Source organism: Eucyclogobius newberryi, unplaced genomic scaffold (genome assembly GCF_026437365.1).
Source record: "Eucyclogobius newberryi isolate DKJ021-1_F unplaced genomic scaffold, fEucNew1.0.hap1 SCAF_6, whole genome shotgun sequence".
Classification (NCBI taxonomy): Eukaryota; Metazoa; Chordata; class Actinopteri; order Gobiiformes; family Gobiidae; genus Eucyclogobius; species Eucyclogobius newberryi.
The window spans coordinates 35,393,553-35,413,158 of NW_027316278.1; the positions used below are offsets into that span (position 1 = coordinate 35,393,553).

General features: G+C 42.5%; 1 protein-coding gene across 1 annotated transcript; it reads right to left on the reverse strand.

Annotated features, from left to right (window-relative positions):
• Positions 1-1,165: 1,165 nt before the first annotated feature.
• LOC140346855 (spindlin-Z-like) lies at positions 1,166-18,853 on the reverse strand. The gene is made up of 7 exons (XM_072433069.1): positions 18,723-18,853; positions 16,474-16,825; positions 14,095-14,143; positions 13,451-13,548; positions 10,888-11,043; positions 9,811-10,044; positions 1,166-3,651 (listed from the first exon to the last, which is right to left on the reverse strand). The coding sequence occupies exons 2-7, from the start codon at positions 16,520-16,522 to the stop codon at positions 3,455-3,457; spliced, it is 783 nt and encodes a 260-aa protein (XP_072289170.1). The 5' UTR covers positions 16,523-16,825; positions 18,723-18,853; the 3' UTR covers positions 1,166-3,454.
• Positions 18,854-19,606: the final 753 nt, after the last annotated feature.

Sequence of the window (19,606 nt, forward strand, 5' to 3'; positions counted from 1 at the left end):
TACATTCTGACCATTTTATTGAGATTTAGTGTCAGACATGATTACATCATCCAGTCTGAAATCTTCTTCATTGCACATTGGAGCGCAGGTGCAGCTTTCTGGCTGGATTTGGCATGGACATATTTGACAGAGTCGTCTGTGTACATCTGTGTGTCTCCCACTGTCCAAAGACATGGTCAAAATTGGCAACTCTAAATTGGCCATAGTGAATGGTTGTCTGTGATGTCTATGTGTTGGCCCTGCGAGGAGTTGGCCACTTGCGACCCCCAGGGAAAAAGCGGTAGAAAATGAATGTTTGGATAAAAGAATGCTATGGTTTACCGTGTTGAACGCTTTTTTTAAAATCCAAAAATATGGCACCCACCACCCCCATTTATCCAACATACATTTGAGCTGTCCAACAAAAAACAGCGAGTGAGTCTTCTGAAGCCAAATTGGAGAGGATTCTGTGAGTGTTCTCCATAATTTAAGTGATTCGTTAGGCCACCACCTTTTCATCTACCTTTGATATTACGGGTAAGATGCTCACTGTAGTTGGAAAGTTTGGCCGAGTCTCCCCCTTTAATATAAAGTGAAATCACTGCCCTTTTCAGACAGTCAGGAAAGACCGCTTCTTTAATACGGTAATTGACTAACAGGTGGTTATAGTGTCCGTTTTGATTGTACATGAGTCTAAACCATAGACATCTTGTGACTTTGAATTGTTTTGATTCCTTGATCTGAAACCTCACGAGGGTTAAAAACAGGTTTATTTGCGTTGTGATTTAGTAGCCAACCACCACAGCAAGGTCATTTACAAAATTTTCAAAAATAAGTATTTATATTCAGCGCCTGAGTTTACTTTGGATAATATTCTATCTATGATTTGCACATATAGGATTAAGATTTTGATTGACAGTTCCTTATGTTTGAAGTCCGCTGCACTTCCCTTCTCCATTGTTATTCTGTCTCGGACACCGCCTTCTGCTCTGTGAAGAGGTGTGAGTGATGATCCCGCATCCTAGTACGATTTATATCCGGGTAAGAGAAATGTATCCAGGATAAATTCAGTTCTGGTGTCGGCTGAAGCTATACGATTATTTTGTCATCTGTTCCAAAACCTGAACCAAATCTTAACCAGAACCGAACCAGATTCAAAGCTGGACTAAACCAGTACCCATGACTCTTCTTTAGTGAAAAACAGTTTTATTTGTGAATATTTTTCTGTACAACACTTTGTGAACTTGGCACATTTTAAAGACGATAATAAACAGATCAGCCACAAACAGCGAAAAGAACGATTAAAATTATATAAAATTTTCTACACGAGACAAAATCTGCCAAAAAGAACCGACAACACACATGCACGCACCAATGTACAGTAAATACAGGAGAAAGGCATGCAAACGCACCAATCAGGACGCAGAACCGCTGACTGAGGCCCGCCCACGAGTCAAACCCACCAGAGGTGATTTAGACCAAAACCAGGTCTAAATCACTTCTTGTTCTTATTTGGTATGGATTGAAATTGACTTTTGCAGAAGTGCTTCATGTAAAACAGAAATGATAAGGTAAATGTTTTGTTTTCAGCTGTGACCAAAAGTTTGAGGACATTCAGACATTTGCAGATTTACAGTCATTTAATCTAGTTTTATTGAAGATGTGACTTTTGTGTTCAAAACCTGAATAAAGATGAAATTGTATTTTTCAAAGCAATTTTTCACAATCTTAACATTTTGAAATATTCATGGGGTTCAACATTCTGATAACTTTTTCCCCATTCAAAAGATACATTTTGTGCTGCTATTTTACAGTATTTTTTAATCGAAGGATTTATTATTTCTATTGAAAATTTGACTCTAATCTGAAAAAATAAAAACAAAATAAAACAATAAATCCGTGTTAAACTCTAGTGTCCTCAAACTTGTGGTCATAAACAAACAGTATTTTGAAATAAAGGCCTCTAAATCACATGCACTGTCAAATTTTCCATATGAAAAAAGTAAAAATAAACCAGAACGAATCAGGATGCTCCAGACGGCGCTGGAGGGAGTTCTGTAGAAGGGCGAGGAGAGTGAGGGCTCATGGGAAACGTAGGCCGAGCAGCAGCAGAGTCTGTATTTTTTTGGTCCGTTTGTTCCTTCATAGACCCCAAAAGTCTGCAGCGAGGGAGGAGGTCTCAGGAGCAGAGTCCAATCCCAACCGCCATTAAAAACAGGAACAGTTTTCATAAAGAACCTCTAATCGCTGAAATGTCATTTAGACCCTTTAAAAGTTTGTAAAGAAAAACTGCTGAGAACAGAGGCAAAAGTGAAGTAGAACATAATGCGATTTCACTGGAGAAACTGGGATTAACCCAAAAGCGGACATTTTTTTTTTTTTTAAATCCAGGTGGTTTTTGTCACAATAAAAGTGGTCAGACACATGTGACATAAGAGCTGCTTTAAAAGCATCTAATACAGGATTTACATTTTTTTTTTGTGTATTTTAATACAATTTTGTGACTGATTTTTAGGTTTTAGTAGACAAAATTGTTTTACACTTAACCACAAATTATACTAGAAACGATCTCCATCTTTAGCAACAGAAAAGCAAATATTTATACACTACAAATTCAAAACGGCAGATGTTTTGGAAAAAACAAGAGTTAGTTTGTAGATCTGATGCGAGTTAATCTTTGATAGGACGTTATGGTTTACTTCACATTTGCCTTTTTTTTTAACATTCTGATGATGAAGAAGACTATATTCAAATATAACAACTTAGAATAAGCTGTGAGGTTCAAATCAGGGACTAAACCAGGACTAAAACAAACCAGGGGCCGAAACCAATCACACACCACGTTCACAAATAGATAAAGTGGGTAAAACGTCTCTCCCAAGGACTTAACAGAACACACCGGTCAGATGGGATTGAACCACCAACGCTTTGGTGGAACTTTTTGTATTGTATTAAAAAATAAACACGTTACAAGTCAGGTCCGTGGAGTTTACCTCACTAAAATCAAGAATCCTTTTTTAGAGTTGGTTTAGTAAAGACCTGGTTTAGACCTGTAGTCACTCTTCAGTCCTATTTTAGACATGATTTGGTCTAGTTACGGAATAAAAATGGAACTTCGGTGCTACAATCTCGTCTCCTGGAGGTTGTGGGTTAAAAGCTTTGTGAAAACCCCCAAACTCAGATACTAAGCAAATAAATAAATCTGTTTACAATAGTAGTATATTTTCAATTATTATTTTAACAATATGAATTTTAAAAAATTACTATAAAGAACATTTGTCTTCCACATACTGGGTTTGACTTCTGAAGTCACTTTACAAAGCTACATGTTAAAGTATATACAAATATATTTTGAATAATTATTTGAAAATGTCACCACTAATGAACATGAGAATAGAGGCTCTTTATAAAAAATGTGACATAGTTGCAGGTTTGGTCGGCTCTGATCTCTTTTAGAGTCCATCTGCAGATGTTCTTACGACGTTTTGACCAGGTCGTAAACGTAGATGTGGAAGTCGTCATCAAACTTGATGAAGTAAACGGAGGGTTTGGCCTCCACTTGGTGAATGACCATCCCCGAGCGCTTGCCTCCATCTTCTTTGGCGTACTCCACTTGTTTGCCCACCAGACTGTCCACCACCTCCCCGGGCTCGCGCTCCGCACTGCCCTCGTCTGGAAAGCACAGGAACAGCAAGTTAGAACCATATACAAGGATTATTCACTCACTGAGCTGGAGATACTTCTGTGCCACAGCTGTCCCGGGGCAGATCGGGCAACTCAACTGGCCTCTTCCAGATCTATAACATGAGCACAACCAGAACTGAAATGTATTTGCTTCCATATCCATGGGATCCATCCTATTATTTTATTCCTGACCCATGCATACTGGATTTGCAACTAGGGCAGTTTTGGCTCTTATGAACAAATAGATCTGACTTATAAAGACTGTTAACTCAATCCTCTTCAGTTACAACAGCACAGGTCTGCGTTAACTTTCTAGTTAACACTACGGGACCAAAACAAACAAAGCTGACAGTACACGACCCCATTGGAAAACAGCCTGCATCTTAAGCTAACGAAGCTAACAAGGCTAACATGCCTAGCAAACCGGAGAAACGGACTCCCTCCCCGCCAGAGAAATGGGCTCCTGCCGGCCCAGATAAAGATTCTCACGACTTCTTTGCATCGGAAGGGGGAGAGAATATAACTAATCGTCAGTTATTGCTGATGATAATCCGAAAATTATCCGAAATAAGACGCAAAATACAGCTTGATATGGAGTGTTTTAGAGCCAAGCTGCCATTAGCCTGGCCGTATCTGCTGCAGTAGCAACCAGAAGTAGTAACCAGAGTACGGATGGACAAAGTTGAGCACCGAGTTTCAGATAATGCGGAAAATCTGCAAGGTCCGAGATGAAGGTGGCAGGGTGACGACGCTGGAGTCGGAGCTTAATAATATAAAAAATACGATCCTGGATTTGGAGTTCAGACCGACCTAACCTGAGGATTGTGGGCGTTGAAGAAGGGGAGGAAGGAAATTATTTCTGAGCTCCTTGAAGTTCCTCCCATGACAATCGAAAGAGAACATCGCCTGGGCAGACCAAGACCAGCAGCTGATAAACCACAAGGCCTCGTAATGAGGTTTCTTAACGATTGTGTGAAGGAAACGTGTCTTGAAGGCTGCAAGGGTTAAAGGAGACCTCCAGTACAAAGGCGAGCGCGTCTTCTTTGCTCCAGATATTCCATACAAGGTTTGTCAACAACGGCAAAAGTTCCACCACATCCGTGAGAAGCTCAGGAAGAGAAAATTGAGACATGGATGTGTGTTCAGAACACCAGGGGAAGCAGAGGTGCGCTAAGAAAGATGCAAAACACAGAACTGAACAGTACAAAGGATGGAGCCATCAGCTCCATCCTTTGTACTGATTGTGGTCACATGCAGGAGACAACATAGACGGGGGTTGCAATTTTGATTTCAAACCGCATAGCTTTTGAACAGAATTTTGAATGTAAGGATAAAGAGGATGTATTAATTATCTGACTTCACGGGAAACAATAAAGAAAATACTCTTTACCAAAAAAGAACAATGATATCATGAAAGTGGATCAAAATTTTCTAAATCACTATCTTGGAAACTTAAAAAAACAACAAGCTGAAAAAACAGTTTTTAAAATAAGGGACAGGCAAAATGATGTCATCTTAAATAAACAAGACCAATTCAATAAACATTTGAATCCTTCCATAAAAACATTTTTCAAAAATTCCAGATGACAAAGAAGATGATATAAATTCTTGTCTGGACACCCTCAATTTGCCTATGTCAGAAGAACAAAATAAAAAATAGGAGCTGAAATAACAGTTTTGGAAATACAAGGTGCAATCAAAAGATTAAAGAACAATAAATCTCCGGGGAGCGACAGGTTCACCTCAGAGTGGTATAAAGCTTTAAAAAGACACACTTACTGCTTTCTTTTGGCGACTTTTAACTGGGCAAAACTCAGACCCCTTCTAGTTGGAAAGAGCCATCATATCCCTGATACCAAAAGAAGGGAATACTATCGTATATACACCTCAAATTGTGTCCAAAAAGAATGGAACAAATACTCGCAAACTTAATCCACAATAGTAGAAAAAGCTTCAGTTGTAGTCATCTGGACTCAGTTAGAAAAAAAAAGACGTTTCGACTCTCATCCAAGAGTCATTGTCAATAAAATAATTTAGGTCGAGAACTCCGATATTTATACTATTCTGTGGTAAGTCCAGCCCATTGGGAGGAGCCTTCCCGAAGAGGAAAGAGTTGTTTGTTTCAACAGAAACTTACCCTCTTGGTATCTACCGAGCCTATTCAACCCTTTAATGGGCTATTAGTCTCCCCTTTGTCTTTGTGAGACCCTGGCTCACCCAACCTGAGTACCTGATTAGCATCTAAATGTCCTGGTACTGGTCCTCTATCTCTCCAGGGGTTCAGGATCCCATTGTAGACTACAGGAAGATTGAAACTTAGACCTCCGTTTCTGTTTAAAGAAGGTTTTTCTTTTTAAACAAAAATAGCTTCCTTAACTTCTCTTTCAAGCCATCTTTTCTCCCTGCTTAAAACCTTCACCTCACCGTCTTCAAACGAGTGATTAGAGGCTTCAAAATGGAGATGCACGGCGCTCTGTGGTCCTGAACTAGTATTTCTTCTGTGCTGATAGAGCCTCTTGTGTAGAGGCTGTTTAGTCTCACCTATGTAATGTTCTTTACAACTTTCTTCACTGCATTGGATAGAATAAACTACATTGCTCTGTTTTTGAGTCGGCAACTTGTCCTTAGGACGAACCAGTTTTTGTCTTAAAGTGTTTCCTGGTTTAAAATAAACAGGGACTTCGTGTTGTCTAACAATTCTCTGCAGTTCTTCCGACAGGCCAGAGACATAAGGGATAGAAACACCCTTCCTTCTCTGTTCAGTTTCCCTTTTGTCCTGCTTCTTGGTTCTCTTCACTCTGTTGAGGGCCCAAGCGGGGTAACCACAGGCTGAGAGGGCATTTCGGACATGTTTTTCCTCTTTTCCTCTTCTTTAAACAGAAACGGAGGTCTAAGGTTCAATCTTCCTGTAGTCCACAATGGGATCCTGAACCCCTGGAGAGGTAGAGGACCAGTACCAGGACATTTAGATGCTAATCAGGTACTCTCTTTGTCTTTGTGAGTCAGGGTCTCACAAAGACAAAGGGGAGACTAATAGCCCATTAAAGGGTTGAATAGGCTCGGTAGATACCAAGAGGGTAAGTTTCTGTTGAAACAAACAACTCTTTCCTCTTCAGGAAGGCTCCTCCCAATGGGCTGGACTTCCCACAGAATAGTATAAATATCGGAGTTCTCGACCTAAATTCTTTTATTGACAATGACTCTTGGATGAGAGTCGAAACGTACAGATGACTACAACTGAAGCTTTTTCTACTATGGAACACGCTTGGACGAATGAGGGATTACACCGACTTAATCCACAATTTTCAGACAGGATTCATTAACAAACGACAAACACAAGATAACATAAGACAATCCTTACACAAATACAAAAAGTATTTAAAGTGCTGAACAAAATTCAAATCAATGATTTAATTATAAAAATACTGGTGCTCTTTACGATGGTCCAACATAAAACATTTAAATCAATGGTCATCCAACAGGTCCACTGCTATATATTTGGAACAATTGGTTCGATTTATTAGACAAATCAAAATCAATTCACAGAGTTACAATCGATGGGACGGAACACAAAATCGCCTGCTGTGCAGATGATGTTGTAATATATTTGACCAAACCAGAAATTTCCAAACCTAATGTGATGCATTTTCTCCAAATGTTTGGATACAAAATTAATGTAAAAAAAAAAAAAAAAAAAAAGAAATTCTGTCTTACTGGCAAACCCCCTCTGCCGTTTAAATGGGTAGGTCTTTCCAAATGTCAAAGGGAATCTCTTAGATATTTAGGTATGGTACTCCATAGGACATTTCAACTATTCTGGAGAAAAATTGTATCCCTCTTTTTATTAATATACAAAATGAATTCATTCATTCATTCATCCATTTTCTACCGCTTGTTCCCTTTTGGGATCGCTGGAGCCTATCCCAGTGACTTTGGGCCTTAGGCGGTACACCCTGGACAGGGGCCAGCTCGTTGCAGGGTTAACACGGATACATAGACAACCATTCACTCTCACTAACCCATTCAGTACGGGCAAATTAGAGTTGCCAATTTTGCCTAGCACATGCATGCCTTTGGACGGTGGGGGAAGCCAAAGAACCCGGAGATAACCCACGGCAACACGGGGAGGACATGCAGGCTCCACCCAGGGAGATCATGTGATGTTGCTCTGGTCCGGGAATCGGACCCAAGATCACTTTCTTGGGAGGCGAGAGCGCTAACCCCTCTGCCACTGTGCACACTAATGTAAAAAGAATCTTGAAAAATGTAACCTTATCCCATACATAAATCTATGGATTGAAACTGTAAAAATGAACCTTTTGCCCTGGTTTCTCTATCTGTTCTTCAGATTTCCATCCCCAACCGGCTATTTGATGAATTGAATAAATAAATCTCAAGATTTATATGGCAAGGAAAAAAACCTGTATCAGATTTAAAACTTTTGCAGTTATCAAAAGAAAAAGGAGACTGGGGTTTACCTTGTTTGAAAAAAATATTTATTTCAGCTCAGATCAGAGCCCAGCTGTACAGGTGTGACTTAGAATATGAAGCTCAATGGAAGAATACTGAGAGTAATGTTGTGCCGGGGATTCCTGTACAGGCCTTACTGGCAGATGACAGGCAGTTGAGTCATTTGGGGACGATGGAGAAGCCTTGGGTGAAATCTGTTCTTACAACATAAAAGGAGCTAATCAAAACACACAAACTAAACAAAGATGTTAAAATCTTAAAATAGTTGATTTACGATAATAATTTCACACCTAACATCACAGAGTCATGTTAGGTGGTGCTACTCTTGTTTGGCCGAGCTGTCATCAGTCGCCAAAAAAGTCCTGGTTTTTCATAATTTAAGAAGTTTGGACGCTAACGCTAACTCCGCATTGAAAATGCGTCAGAGCTAATTTGCAGCGTTTTGTTTACTAACACTGGGGTCTATGAGTTTTCTTGGATAATCTGAGGTAGTTTAGAGCAGTTAGGAGTAGGGCTGGGTATCATGGCCAATTTCCTAAATTGATTTGATTTCAATTCATAATGTCCTGAATCGATTAATCACGATTCGATTCGATTCAATTCAATCTGCTCTTAAATAATGAAAATGGCTCAACTGTGTTCCAAATACAAATGTACTTTATCTTTTCTTGTCACCATAAACTGGTTTTAAGTGCAAACTTGTGAATTGGACAGTTTAAACTTCAGCTGTAAACAAAACTGTCTCAAGTCTCAAAAGTACAATTTTGAAACATAAAGTAGTTTTTAGACCTGCTTGTGAGGCTCAGTTCAGTGTGACGTGCATCAGCTGCATTATCTCCACTGCACCAACCATTATTTGTAGCGTTGTCCGTCACGACTGCTGGGTCTTTGCTGGCCCCCGTCAACATTAGCTATTATTAGGGAGTGTCTACAAAGCCGCGGCGCGCGGCCGAAACTGCCATGTTATTTTGTGCCGCGGCTCCTGAAACTGCTGCGCTATTTAACCACGCCGTTTTAGACCACGCTGAGTTAAGGTTAGGGTTAAGGTCAGGGTCAGGGTTAGGGTTAACCATGAGGCTATATGGCAGTGCCGCGGTTCCTGAAACTGCTGGGCCATTTGACCGCGCCGCGGCTCTGCAGCCACGGCCATATTATTAGCGGTGTGGCTCGTCAGGGTGGGTAAATCTTTGCAGGCAAAAGTTGCGACGGCTTCTGTTATCTTTAAGACCCGCGGAGAATCGGCTGGTAATGTTAGTGATTCCCTCATTTTCATTTGTTTTGCCGGACGGCTTGTTTTCGGAAGCTAACGTTAGCGTAGTGTGATACCTGGTCAAGTGGTTTCTGAGGTTTGTAGTATTTCTACAATAACTGACCTCCGCTTCGCAGATTTTGCAAACCACTTTGGTTTTATCCGGCTCTTTGTTTTAAATACGAAATGGTTCCAGACGTCAGACTTGAGTTGGGACGGCTCGCTGAGCCAAGTTTTACCTGCGTCTTGCACGCTTGACAAGCGGACGTAAACGCGCCACTGCTGCACCACGCACAAGACTTCATGGGGAAAAAAATCAATCTCATGCCGTATGAATCGATATTGCAAAATTTTAATTACATCAATCCAAAATCGATTAAATCGTTTTTTTACCCAGCCCTAGTTAGGAGTTCCCCGGTAGGACTCACTGTTGTCGGGCATGATGCGCAGGTCACCCTCCTTGTAGTCGTCCAGCAGCTGGTACATGTAGAGCACTGGGTCCTTCTCGTAGGTGATGTAGAACCAAGAGGTCATGATGGGCGCACGGGCCAGGACCATCCCTCTCCACTCCTCCTTTGGACCCTCCTCCGTCTCAAACATGTGCTCCACCGCTTTCCCAATCATCGAGTCCGCCAACGGAGAGTCCGAGACGCGCGCCGGGGCTGAGACATGAGAGAGACAAGAGTTTTAGTAGTTCTAGCTTTATCCTGGGTTCAGTCCTGGTTTAGACCTTGTTTGTCCTGGTTTGGTCTTGGAAGCCCTAAATCCTTAGTGGGGGCAACGTTATCAATGCTGATATTTCTAACATGCACTTGAACCACACAGAAATAACACATTAATTGCATTTGCAATAAATCCTTGAGCGCACAGACAGAGAGGCGCTCTCATTTGTAATGTAAAGCAGAACTCAAGTTTGTTCTCAGACCAAGGCCGTCACAAAGGCTTTTTTGCGCGCGGGTCCTGGTTTTGACCACGCTCCGGGTCCTGGTTCTGGCTGCGGGTCCTGGTTCTGGCTGCGGGTCCTGGTTCTGGCTGCGGGTCCTGGTTCTGGCTGCGGGTCCTGGTTCTGGCTGCGGGTCCTGGTTCTGGCTGCGGGTCCTGGTCCTGGTCCTGGCAGCGGTCCAGGTCCTGGTTCTGGCCGGTGTCTGGGTCCTGGTTCGGGCCGCGGTCAGGACCTGGTTTTAGCCGCGGTCCGGGTCCTGGTTCTGGCCGCGGTCCGGGTCCTGGTTCTGGCTGCGGTCCGGGTCCTGGTTCTGGCCGCGGTCCGGGTCCTGGTTCTGGCCGCGGTCCGGGTCCTGGTTCTGGCCGCGGTCCGGGTCCTGGTTCTGGCCGCGGTCCGGGTCCTGGTTCTGTCCACGGTATGGATCCTGGTTTTGGCTGCGCTCGAATCCTGGTTTTAGCCACGGTTCGGTCCTGGTTTTAGCCACGGTTCGGTCCTGGTTTTAGCCGCGGTTTGGTCCTGGTTTTAGCTGCGGTTTGGTCCTGGTTTTAGCAGTGGTACTGACCCACTCTGTCGGGCAGGATTTCCAGGTTGATGACTCTTTCGTCGGAGAACAGTTCCAGGCCGTAGATGCAGTCGAAGCCATCGTATTTGATCAGATACAGAGACGGGTTGACGGGGACCTGGTCCAGAACTGTGCCCTTCCACAACGAGGTCTTACCTACGGCACAAAGAACTTCAGATTATCACATGTCCTCTGAGAACTGAACCTGCCTGTGTCTCCATGAGGTCTTATTCTGTGTAAAAGTTTTAAACCTGTAGTTTAGAAGTCTACAAACATGTTCTGAAATGCATGGGATTCTTGTTGATTTTAATTTCAGTTTCTAGATTAAATCAGGGAGTAATTCTTTTCTCCAGAAGCCACATTGGGATATCAGCATATTGTGGAGGACCGGACCCGTTTTCATACTGATACTAAATTTGCTACTAAGTTTTTTCTTCCTTTCTTTTTATGGCTTCAGTTATTTTTCAGTCTTCTATAGGTTTTGCCGTTGGCCACCATTTGAGAACCACTGCTCTACACCAACTTGATCAAGCAGCAAACATTTATTTTTTCACAATTATTACTCCGATTTAGATTCTTTGGCCTGCAAACTATACTCTCAGACATAGTGCTCTGAGCATCCAACACAGCCACAGGAAGCTCCTTTTAGACCAGCCGCTTTGAGGTGCTTTTTGGTTACCCCCCACGAGACCGAAGGTTCGCTAGTCCGAAGGTTCACAAGTCCGAAGGTTTTAAAAGGTTCACTAGTCCGAAGGTTCGCTAGTCCAAAGGTTCGCTGGTCCAAAGGTTCGCTGGTCCGAAGGTTCGCTGGTCCGAAGGTTCGCTGGTCCGAAGGTTCGCTGGTCCGAAGGTTCACCATAGGCTAAAGTGAAGGTGCAGACAGCATCGGGATGTAGTCAGTCTGTAAAATGCGCACGAAGCAGAAGACACACACTGGGGCTCATCACAACGTTGTGTACCAGCTGCTCACAGGTGGCACCGCAAGTTGTACTGTGTATATGAAAATAACAAGGGAACATCTCGAATCCTCCACTTTATGCCCTCATTTGATCATAAGAAAAATGCGTGAACAGAATCCTCCACTCTATGCCTTCATTTGATCATAAGTATAGAAATGATATATGTATATATAGAAACGCGTGATCCGATCACCGTAGGATTGGTAGTCAAAAAGGAAATTCAGCTGGCCAAGACGGGAGTGTCTACAGAGCCGCGGCGCGCGGCCGAAACTGCTGGGCTATTTGAGTTAATTCATTCATTAATAATACGATAAGGAGCTCAGGCTATGCACAGAAACAAGTCGGTTATAAAAAAAAACGCGAGTTTAATCATAAAAAGTGCATCAACACTAGAAAAGTCCAAAAAGCAGTGTGTGGGGCAAAGGGAGGCGAGGAGAGCCCGCTGCGCGGAGACACAGCTTTGGTGAGGAGAGACGCGAGTAGAGCCCGCTGCGCAGACTCACATCTTCGGACTCGTGAACCTTCGGACTAATGAACCTTCGGACTAATGAACCTTCGGACTAATGAACCTTCGGACTAATGAACCTTAAAATTTCGGTGAAATTTTTTCAATTTCGGTGAAATTTCAGACCCGTGAACCTTCGGACTAATGAACCTTCGGACATGTGAACCTTAAAATTTCGTAATTTTCGGACTCGTGAACCTTCGGACCAGTAAACCTTCGGACTTGTGGGCAGCCACCGCTTTTTTGGTCAAATTCCAGATCTGTCTGAAACAACAAGGAGTTAGTTTGGACTAGTTTTTATTGAGGATAACTACCAAGGCAGCGCTTCTATTCAGAGCGATGCGAGTGAGGAGAGAGACGCAGATGAGTTGCATTGAAAACACGAACGAGAGCACGCTTTGTTTCACTTATGAAGGATGAGGTGCACTTGGATGGAGGAATAGAAGAAACAGTAATCAGGCTGGGCATCTCTGGATTAAATGTTTCTGGACGTGTTTAAAATGTGACTTGTGAACTGAATCTGTTTTTTTTTTTAATTCAAGGGACAAACATTCTGCATTATGTCAATAGTTTGTTCTCTTGTGGTACCTTTGCTTTAGTGTCTTATGGTTTAGACATCGCAGATCTGGGGAATTTGAAACGTTCTTTTTCTGTAGGGAGTGTCTACAGAGCCGCGGCGCGCGGCCGAAACCGCCATGTTATTTTGTACCGCGGCTCCTGAAACTGCTGCGCTATTTGACCGCCGTTTTAGACCGTGCCGGGTTAAGGTTAGGGTTAAGGTTAAGGTTAGGGTCAGGGTTAGGGTTAAGGTTAGCCATGAGGCTATATGGCAGTGCAGCGGTTCCTGAAACTGCTGGGCCATTTGACCGCGCAGCGGCTCTGCAGTCACGGCCTTTTTTGTAAGGCTCTGAGAAGACAAGCTCGCAGACAGTATGAATGACTGAAGCTAAAAACACCCCCTGCTACTGTATATTTTTTCTCTTTGTATAATATGTGTAAGCTCCTGAGCCTGTTGTCTCTTGTGACTTAACATGATTTTTTTTTTTTTAAACACAAATCTACGGAGATACAAGAGGATGGGAGGGCATCTGACTCTTACTGCCTTCCTTCCAGATGTGTTGGATTCTGCAGCCCACAATGTTCCTCCTCTGAGTCTGAGCCAGAGCTTTACTGGCACCAACACCGGTCTTCTGCTTCCTAAAAGAGACAGGGAGACGAAGAGATGAGACAAGGAGAAAGGTTAAATTCTAATTGGCAAAGATAGTTGGGAATAACAGCATTTAAATGAAATCACATTAAGCCATTAAAAGAACTGTACCCGATTTCTCTCCCATGTAATAAAACGGTTCCTTGTGTCATACTTTTGCCCAAATAAAACTGTTCTATAAAAGGCCTTACTCTGGTCTATTAAAAAAAGAAGACCTAGTGCACATTTAGATGTTATGTTTATTTTACAAAATCATAGAGGAAACATTTCTCTGAGTAGGACTCCCTTGATCAGCTCCCATTTCACAAGTAAGAAATGCAGTTCGAGCGATGTTCAGGGCATGATTTCAAGTCAGAGATGGGAAAAGTCCCAGCTACTGTTGCCTGAAACCCACCATAAGTTTGGAACTCTGCAAACAAATATTTTCAATAACGAGTAACTCAGTTAGTTTCCTGAAATGATTGACATGTAACTTAAACTAAAACAATTTGTAAACTAACACACTTGTATAGTTTAGATTAGTTAATAAAAGTTACTTGTGAGGATTCTTCTTCTTCATCATGTTGACAGAGACTCCAGAGTGTCCTGCACAAAGAGACAGACAAGAATCACACCTACAACCTTCGGATCCAGTCCTGGCCCACAATAGGGGGTCCCCTTCAGAAATACATCAAATCACATTTCCACTAATTTGGTGCAATTTAAGGGTAATTTTCGCAAGGATAGCGAAAAAATAAATTGCACCCTTAAAGCAGTGATTTTCAACATGGGGGTCGGAAAATGATTTCAGGGGGTCCCCAGATGATGAGGGAAAATTAGAAATTGACACCAAAGCCTTAACCTGTTACCATCCGCCTATTTTGCCCTGTGCACAATGGTTGGACATACCCAAATGGCATTACTTAATTAAGCCCACAAGTGAGTATGATGCATCATTAGAAAGCTTAAACATACAAAATACATCCTTTTTTTAGTCTCACCTGAATATTGTCAATTTGTAAAGGTCCTAAGCAAGACATACTTCATTGTGCTTATGCTATTCACTGTACATGCTGTTAATCTTGTTGACAACAACTGTGTAAAGTTTCAGATCTCTAGCAATAGGCATTTTGGTGCTGTTGACCTTTTTGTATCAAAAAGTATATTCGGAACAAGTTATCCAAATATGTGCCAACTGTGCCAGACTGTTTTACTACAGTTTTAACTCTTCCGTGATCATAAAAAATACATTTTGATGTTTTGTAGACCACAAATACCTATTATAACTGCTAAAAACAATGTATGTAAATATGGGTTTACCCATGAATTTCCCATATAGGATGTGAAAAATATATATATATATATATATTTTATTGCATTTTTTTTATTGTATAATACATCTAACAAAATGCGCGTCCAAAAGGCTAACAAAATCGGAAAACGTGATGCCTTCCTGCATAAGTCTAGAGAACTCTCCGTCTGGCTGTTTCCTAAAACCCACCCACCGTTCGAAAGCTTGACTCATTGACTAGAATAATATGTCAATCAAAATCTTCTACGTCATCTTTACACGGCGCTAGGTGCAGATAAACAACATGGACCCGCACGCAATGGCGGCGCATATTTTTTTTCCTGAGGCTGTAAAAAAAACAAACCTGTGGACAAAAAAATGTGTGCATGGTCTCATTCTGTAGCGAACAGTGTGAGGAAAACATCGAACGGAACAGTTTCTTTCCCTCTGCCGTTGGACTCATGAACACTTCTTAAACACTGTCACTTTAACCATAATTTAATCACTCACTGTTCACTTTCTGCGCTACATATGTGATTAAACAGTCAATGTGTGTACATCTTTTTGACTTTATATAGGTTGTTTTATCATTGTTAATTTTTTTATGTTGCACTGTATCACCAAAGCGAGTTCCTATGTTTGCGTATCCTGATAATTGACAATGGCACTAACCCTTTTCTGATTCTGACATTCTTCAAATGCAGTAGTTAATGTAGATTATTTGTTGGGCAACCAAAGTCATTTAAGACTAAAATAAAATCAAACAGTGGTCAATTAGTTAAGGCACAGTACACATATGCCAGGCTCAAAGTGCAGCCTGCCGCAGTGTCGCGAGTTCGAATCCCGACTCCGACAGTTTTATTTCCTCCCTTCTCTCTCATCCCCATTTCACACTGTCCTTTCCTGTCTAATAAAGCCTACGGACAAAAAAAAAAAAAAGAATAAATAAATAAAAAAAAGACAAGGCTCCATTATTACTTTCGGGGAAGCCTAATTACTATGTTTGGGAATCACGAATGCCAATGGTTGTTTTGGGGTTGCGACAGAAACATTTTGAAAACCACTGCTTTAAAGAGTGCAATGTTTTGTGTTTCTGTGATGTGTTAAGAATGATCAGGTCATTCATGTTGCAAGTGCTCGTCACACCTTTTAGTTGCTTATTTGTCCTGTGTAAACTAATTAAAGCCGGCTCCTCTAAATCAGGAGAGTTAGAATATAACTTTACATTTTATACCTTCATTATAAATGATAATAACATGAATTTATTGTTTGGCCACCAGGTGGTCCATGTGAGAGCACAGGGCTAAATGTATCAAAATGGCGATTTTCAGATACCAGCCAATCAGACTGTCATCAAAATCATCAAAATTTGGAGGCCCCTGGCCCTGGATGAGCCCTTGGATGAGCCCCTGGATGAGCCCCTGGTCCGGACCCTGGTTCGGACCCTGGTTCAGACCCTGGTTCAGACCCTGGTTCAGACCCTGGTTCAGACCCTGGTTCAGACCCTGGTTCAGATCCTGGTTCAGACCCTGGTTCAGACCCTGGTTCAGATCCTGGTTCAGATCCTGGTTCAGATCCTGGTTCAGATCCTGGTTTAGATCCTGGTTCAGACCCTGGTTCAGACCCTGGTTCAGACCTCTCTCACCTCCATCGCCCTGAGGTCTGGGGACTGAGTTTTTGAACGGCGTCTTCATTTGAGAAACTCTGCTGCTTGTTTCCACAATGGCCACGGTAGGCGCTGTTTCCACGAGAACCACAGGAGGAGGTGCAGTTGGAAAGCACGGACAGCAGGGGGGTGGAAAAGGGAGCTCCGGACGGTATGTGTGTGTGTGGGGAGGGCAGCAGAGCCGTGGAGGCCGAAGGGGAAACGGTGAGGGTTTTTGGGGCAGAGGAAGAGGAGGAGAAGGGGGTGGAGGTCTCAGGATTTAGACCAGACCCGGAGGGGAAGGCATCCACACCAAAGGTAACGAGTAACTCCCGAAGCACAAAGGTCCGACCTGAAATGAAACAAAGATTAGGTTAGATATAATGTGTGTGTACAGGATTCTGTAGTGGTCATGATCATAGTTGGCTGCTCTGTCATATTTGGGGATTTCAACAGATAAGAGCAGTACCAATACATGTGCAAATGAGTATCTTAGTTTCAATATGACTGTAATTTTGAGAGTAGCATTTGATTTTTGATACTTTTGACAACCCTAAATGAAGCTGCAGAGGTCTCCGTGTACCACCTGAAGGAGCTTGTGTACCCACACTTTGAGAAATACTCAACTAGAGCATGAGTGACAGATGAGCGCACTGTGTAAACAACCTTCTTGTCTTCACGGATACATTATAGCTATACCTTTATAGCCACAGTTTGGCATTAAACCTATCCATCTCCAGGACGGTAATGACACCTGGCCACGTATTTGAATTAATAATTGACCAAATACAAAAACGTATCAACCTGAAACATCAAAACAAATAAGTACCAAATAATTCTATAACTGATTTAGAATGCATTATTTGTTTGCAAAAGTATATCGTTTCTCCTCTTCTGCAATGACACAAAACAAAGTGTTATAGATGCAGGCTAATGTAGGGCACTGTGGACGCTTTTAGGTTTAGGTCATGGAGATGTAATAAAATGGCATAAAGCTTAATCTCTAGAGACAAGTGGGTGACTATTGACCATACAAAATTAAAGATAAGAGACTTTTAATACTAGGGCTGCACAATACTGGAAATAATTGCGATATGCTACATATAATTTTGACACAATCATTCCAGTTATATGACAACAAATGTATTCATGCCTTAATGTAGTGGTTCCCAAACTTTTTCTCCCAGTCACCCATATTTCACCCGAGGATACATTGGGGACCCAATGCTTATAAGAGCAATGTAATTAATTGTATGATTAATTATAGATGTTATAGAACAGTAATGAACATAAAATACTTAAAAAAGCTATTAACATGCCATTTGTGCATTAACAATCACAAAATCTAGTCATGACCTCTTTTTACGGAAAATTCGGGTCCCGACCCCAAGGTTTTGAATGACTGCCTTAATATAAAAGACAAAATAAAACAAAATTTAACACAACAAAACTGAGATAAGAAAAATCATGGCTCAAATCATTACATTTCCGTCAGATAATAATCGTATTAAGATTGCATGCGATAACATTTTTTAGAGAAAAGATACATAGTACACCTTTCAATCCAAAATCCAAAATAGACACACTTAATCTTAATATCAGCCTGTATAACAGACAGAGAATGTGTCATTTCATTTTGGGAATATTTAGGACGATATTTAATCTTGCCATAAACAAGTGTGAGTAACACTATGAAATCAGTCGACTTCTATTCCAGGCCAAAGCAACAACAACAAACAGCAGGAGCTTTATCATCACATTCTATTGATGACAGCAGAATCTAGCACAATTTTCATGTCACCTGTGTTTACTCTCCGTTTCCCCGCGTTTCGTGACCTGATTCCCGGTAAATTGCCAGTAAATCGCGGCGGTTTGCCCGTGTTTGTCTGAGGCTCACCTGTGCGGCGGAGGTGTGTGCGCTGTCAGCTCGCGTCTGCAGCAGAGGTCACGTTTCTCTTTAAAACTAATCACCACCAAACTGCGCTCAGTCTCCGGTAACGAGCAGCCCGGGTGATAAGCGCGGTGCTGCTGCAGCGTCAGCCCGTGTTCACCCGTGTATACCGATCCCGCAGCGCCGTGCACAGAGCGGGGAAGCGGAAAAAAGCCCCGCTGAACAAAGGGAGCGGGAGTTAGCCGTGTTGTTAGCCGCAGCAGCTAAAGCGAAGGAGCTAACGGAGGCTAACGGGGCTAAAGGCCGCTCATATCGGGACAGGAGCCGGGGCAGGGTCCAGCAAGGCTCCGTTACTTACCGTGCACCGTGCAGAGGCGCCGCAGAGGAGGACGAGGCCGAGCAGAGCCGCCGCGGAGCTCCGGGATCGATCCGCGGTGAAGGAGCCGAGCGCAGGGACCGGACACGGAGGAAGCCACGTTTCACAATAAAAGTCCCCCAGAATTTTAAAACGTTCCAAATATAAACCTTTTAAAATAAACAAATACACTCTATATCTTCAACATTCTGATGAAAGAGAATTTAATAAAACACACACCTCAACCATGAATGTTTTTAAAGAAGATAAAAATATTTTTTTTAAAAGGCAGTGACTACAGAGTAGTCAAATAGCCCAGTAGTTTCAGGAGCCGCGGCCTCATGGCTAACCCTAACCCTAACCCTAACCCTAGACCTAACCCTAATCCTAACCCGGCGCGGTCAAATAGCGCATCAGTTTCAGGAGCAAGGAGACCAAGCAGTTTCGGCCGCGCGCCGCGGCTCTGTAGACACTCCCTTTTTAAAAACTATTATGTCATGAAAACAAAGTATGATTAAGGTACATGGAGAGAGTGGACTCAAATAAGCACCTGAACCACAAACTGGACTGGACCCACAATACAGACTGTACACACTGTACAGTGAGGAGACTGAGGGGCCACTCCTGAGGAGACTGAGGGGCCACTCCCACTCCTAAAGAGACTGAGGGGCATCAGTGTGGTCAGCTGGAGCAGCAGTATCACAGAGGGAGAAGAAGAGCCTGGGTCCAGAAGTCCAGCTCTGTCCTGGGCTGGGCTCTGGACTCAGTGCAAGAAGTGGGGGACAGAAGGGTCCTGGCTAAACTCACATCTATGCTGGACCATGATGTCCCTGGAGGACGTTCTGTCTGCTCTTAACACCAGCTTTGGTTTCTCAGTACGCACAAAC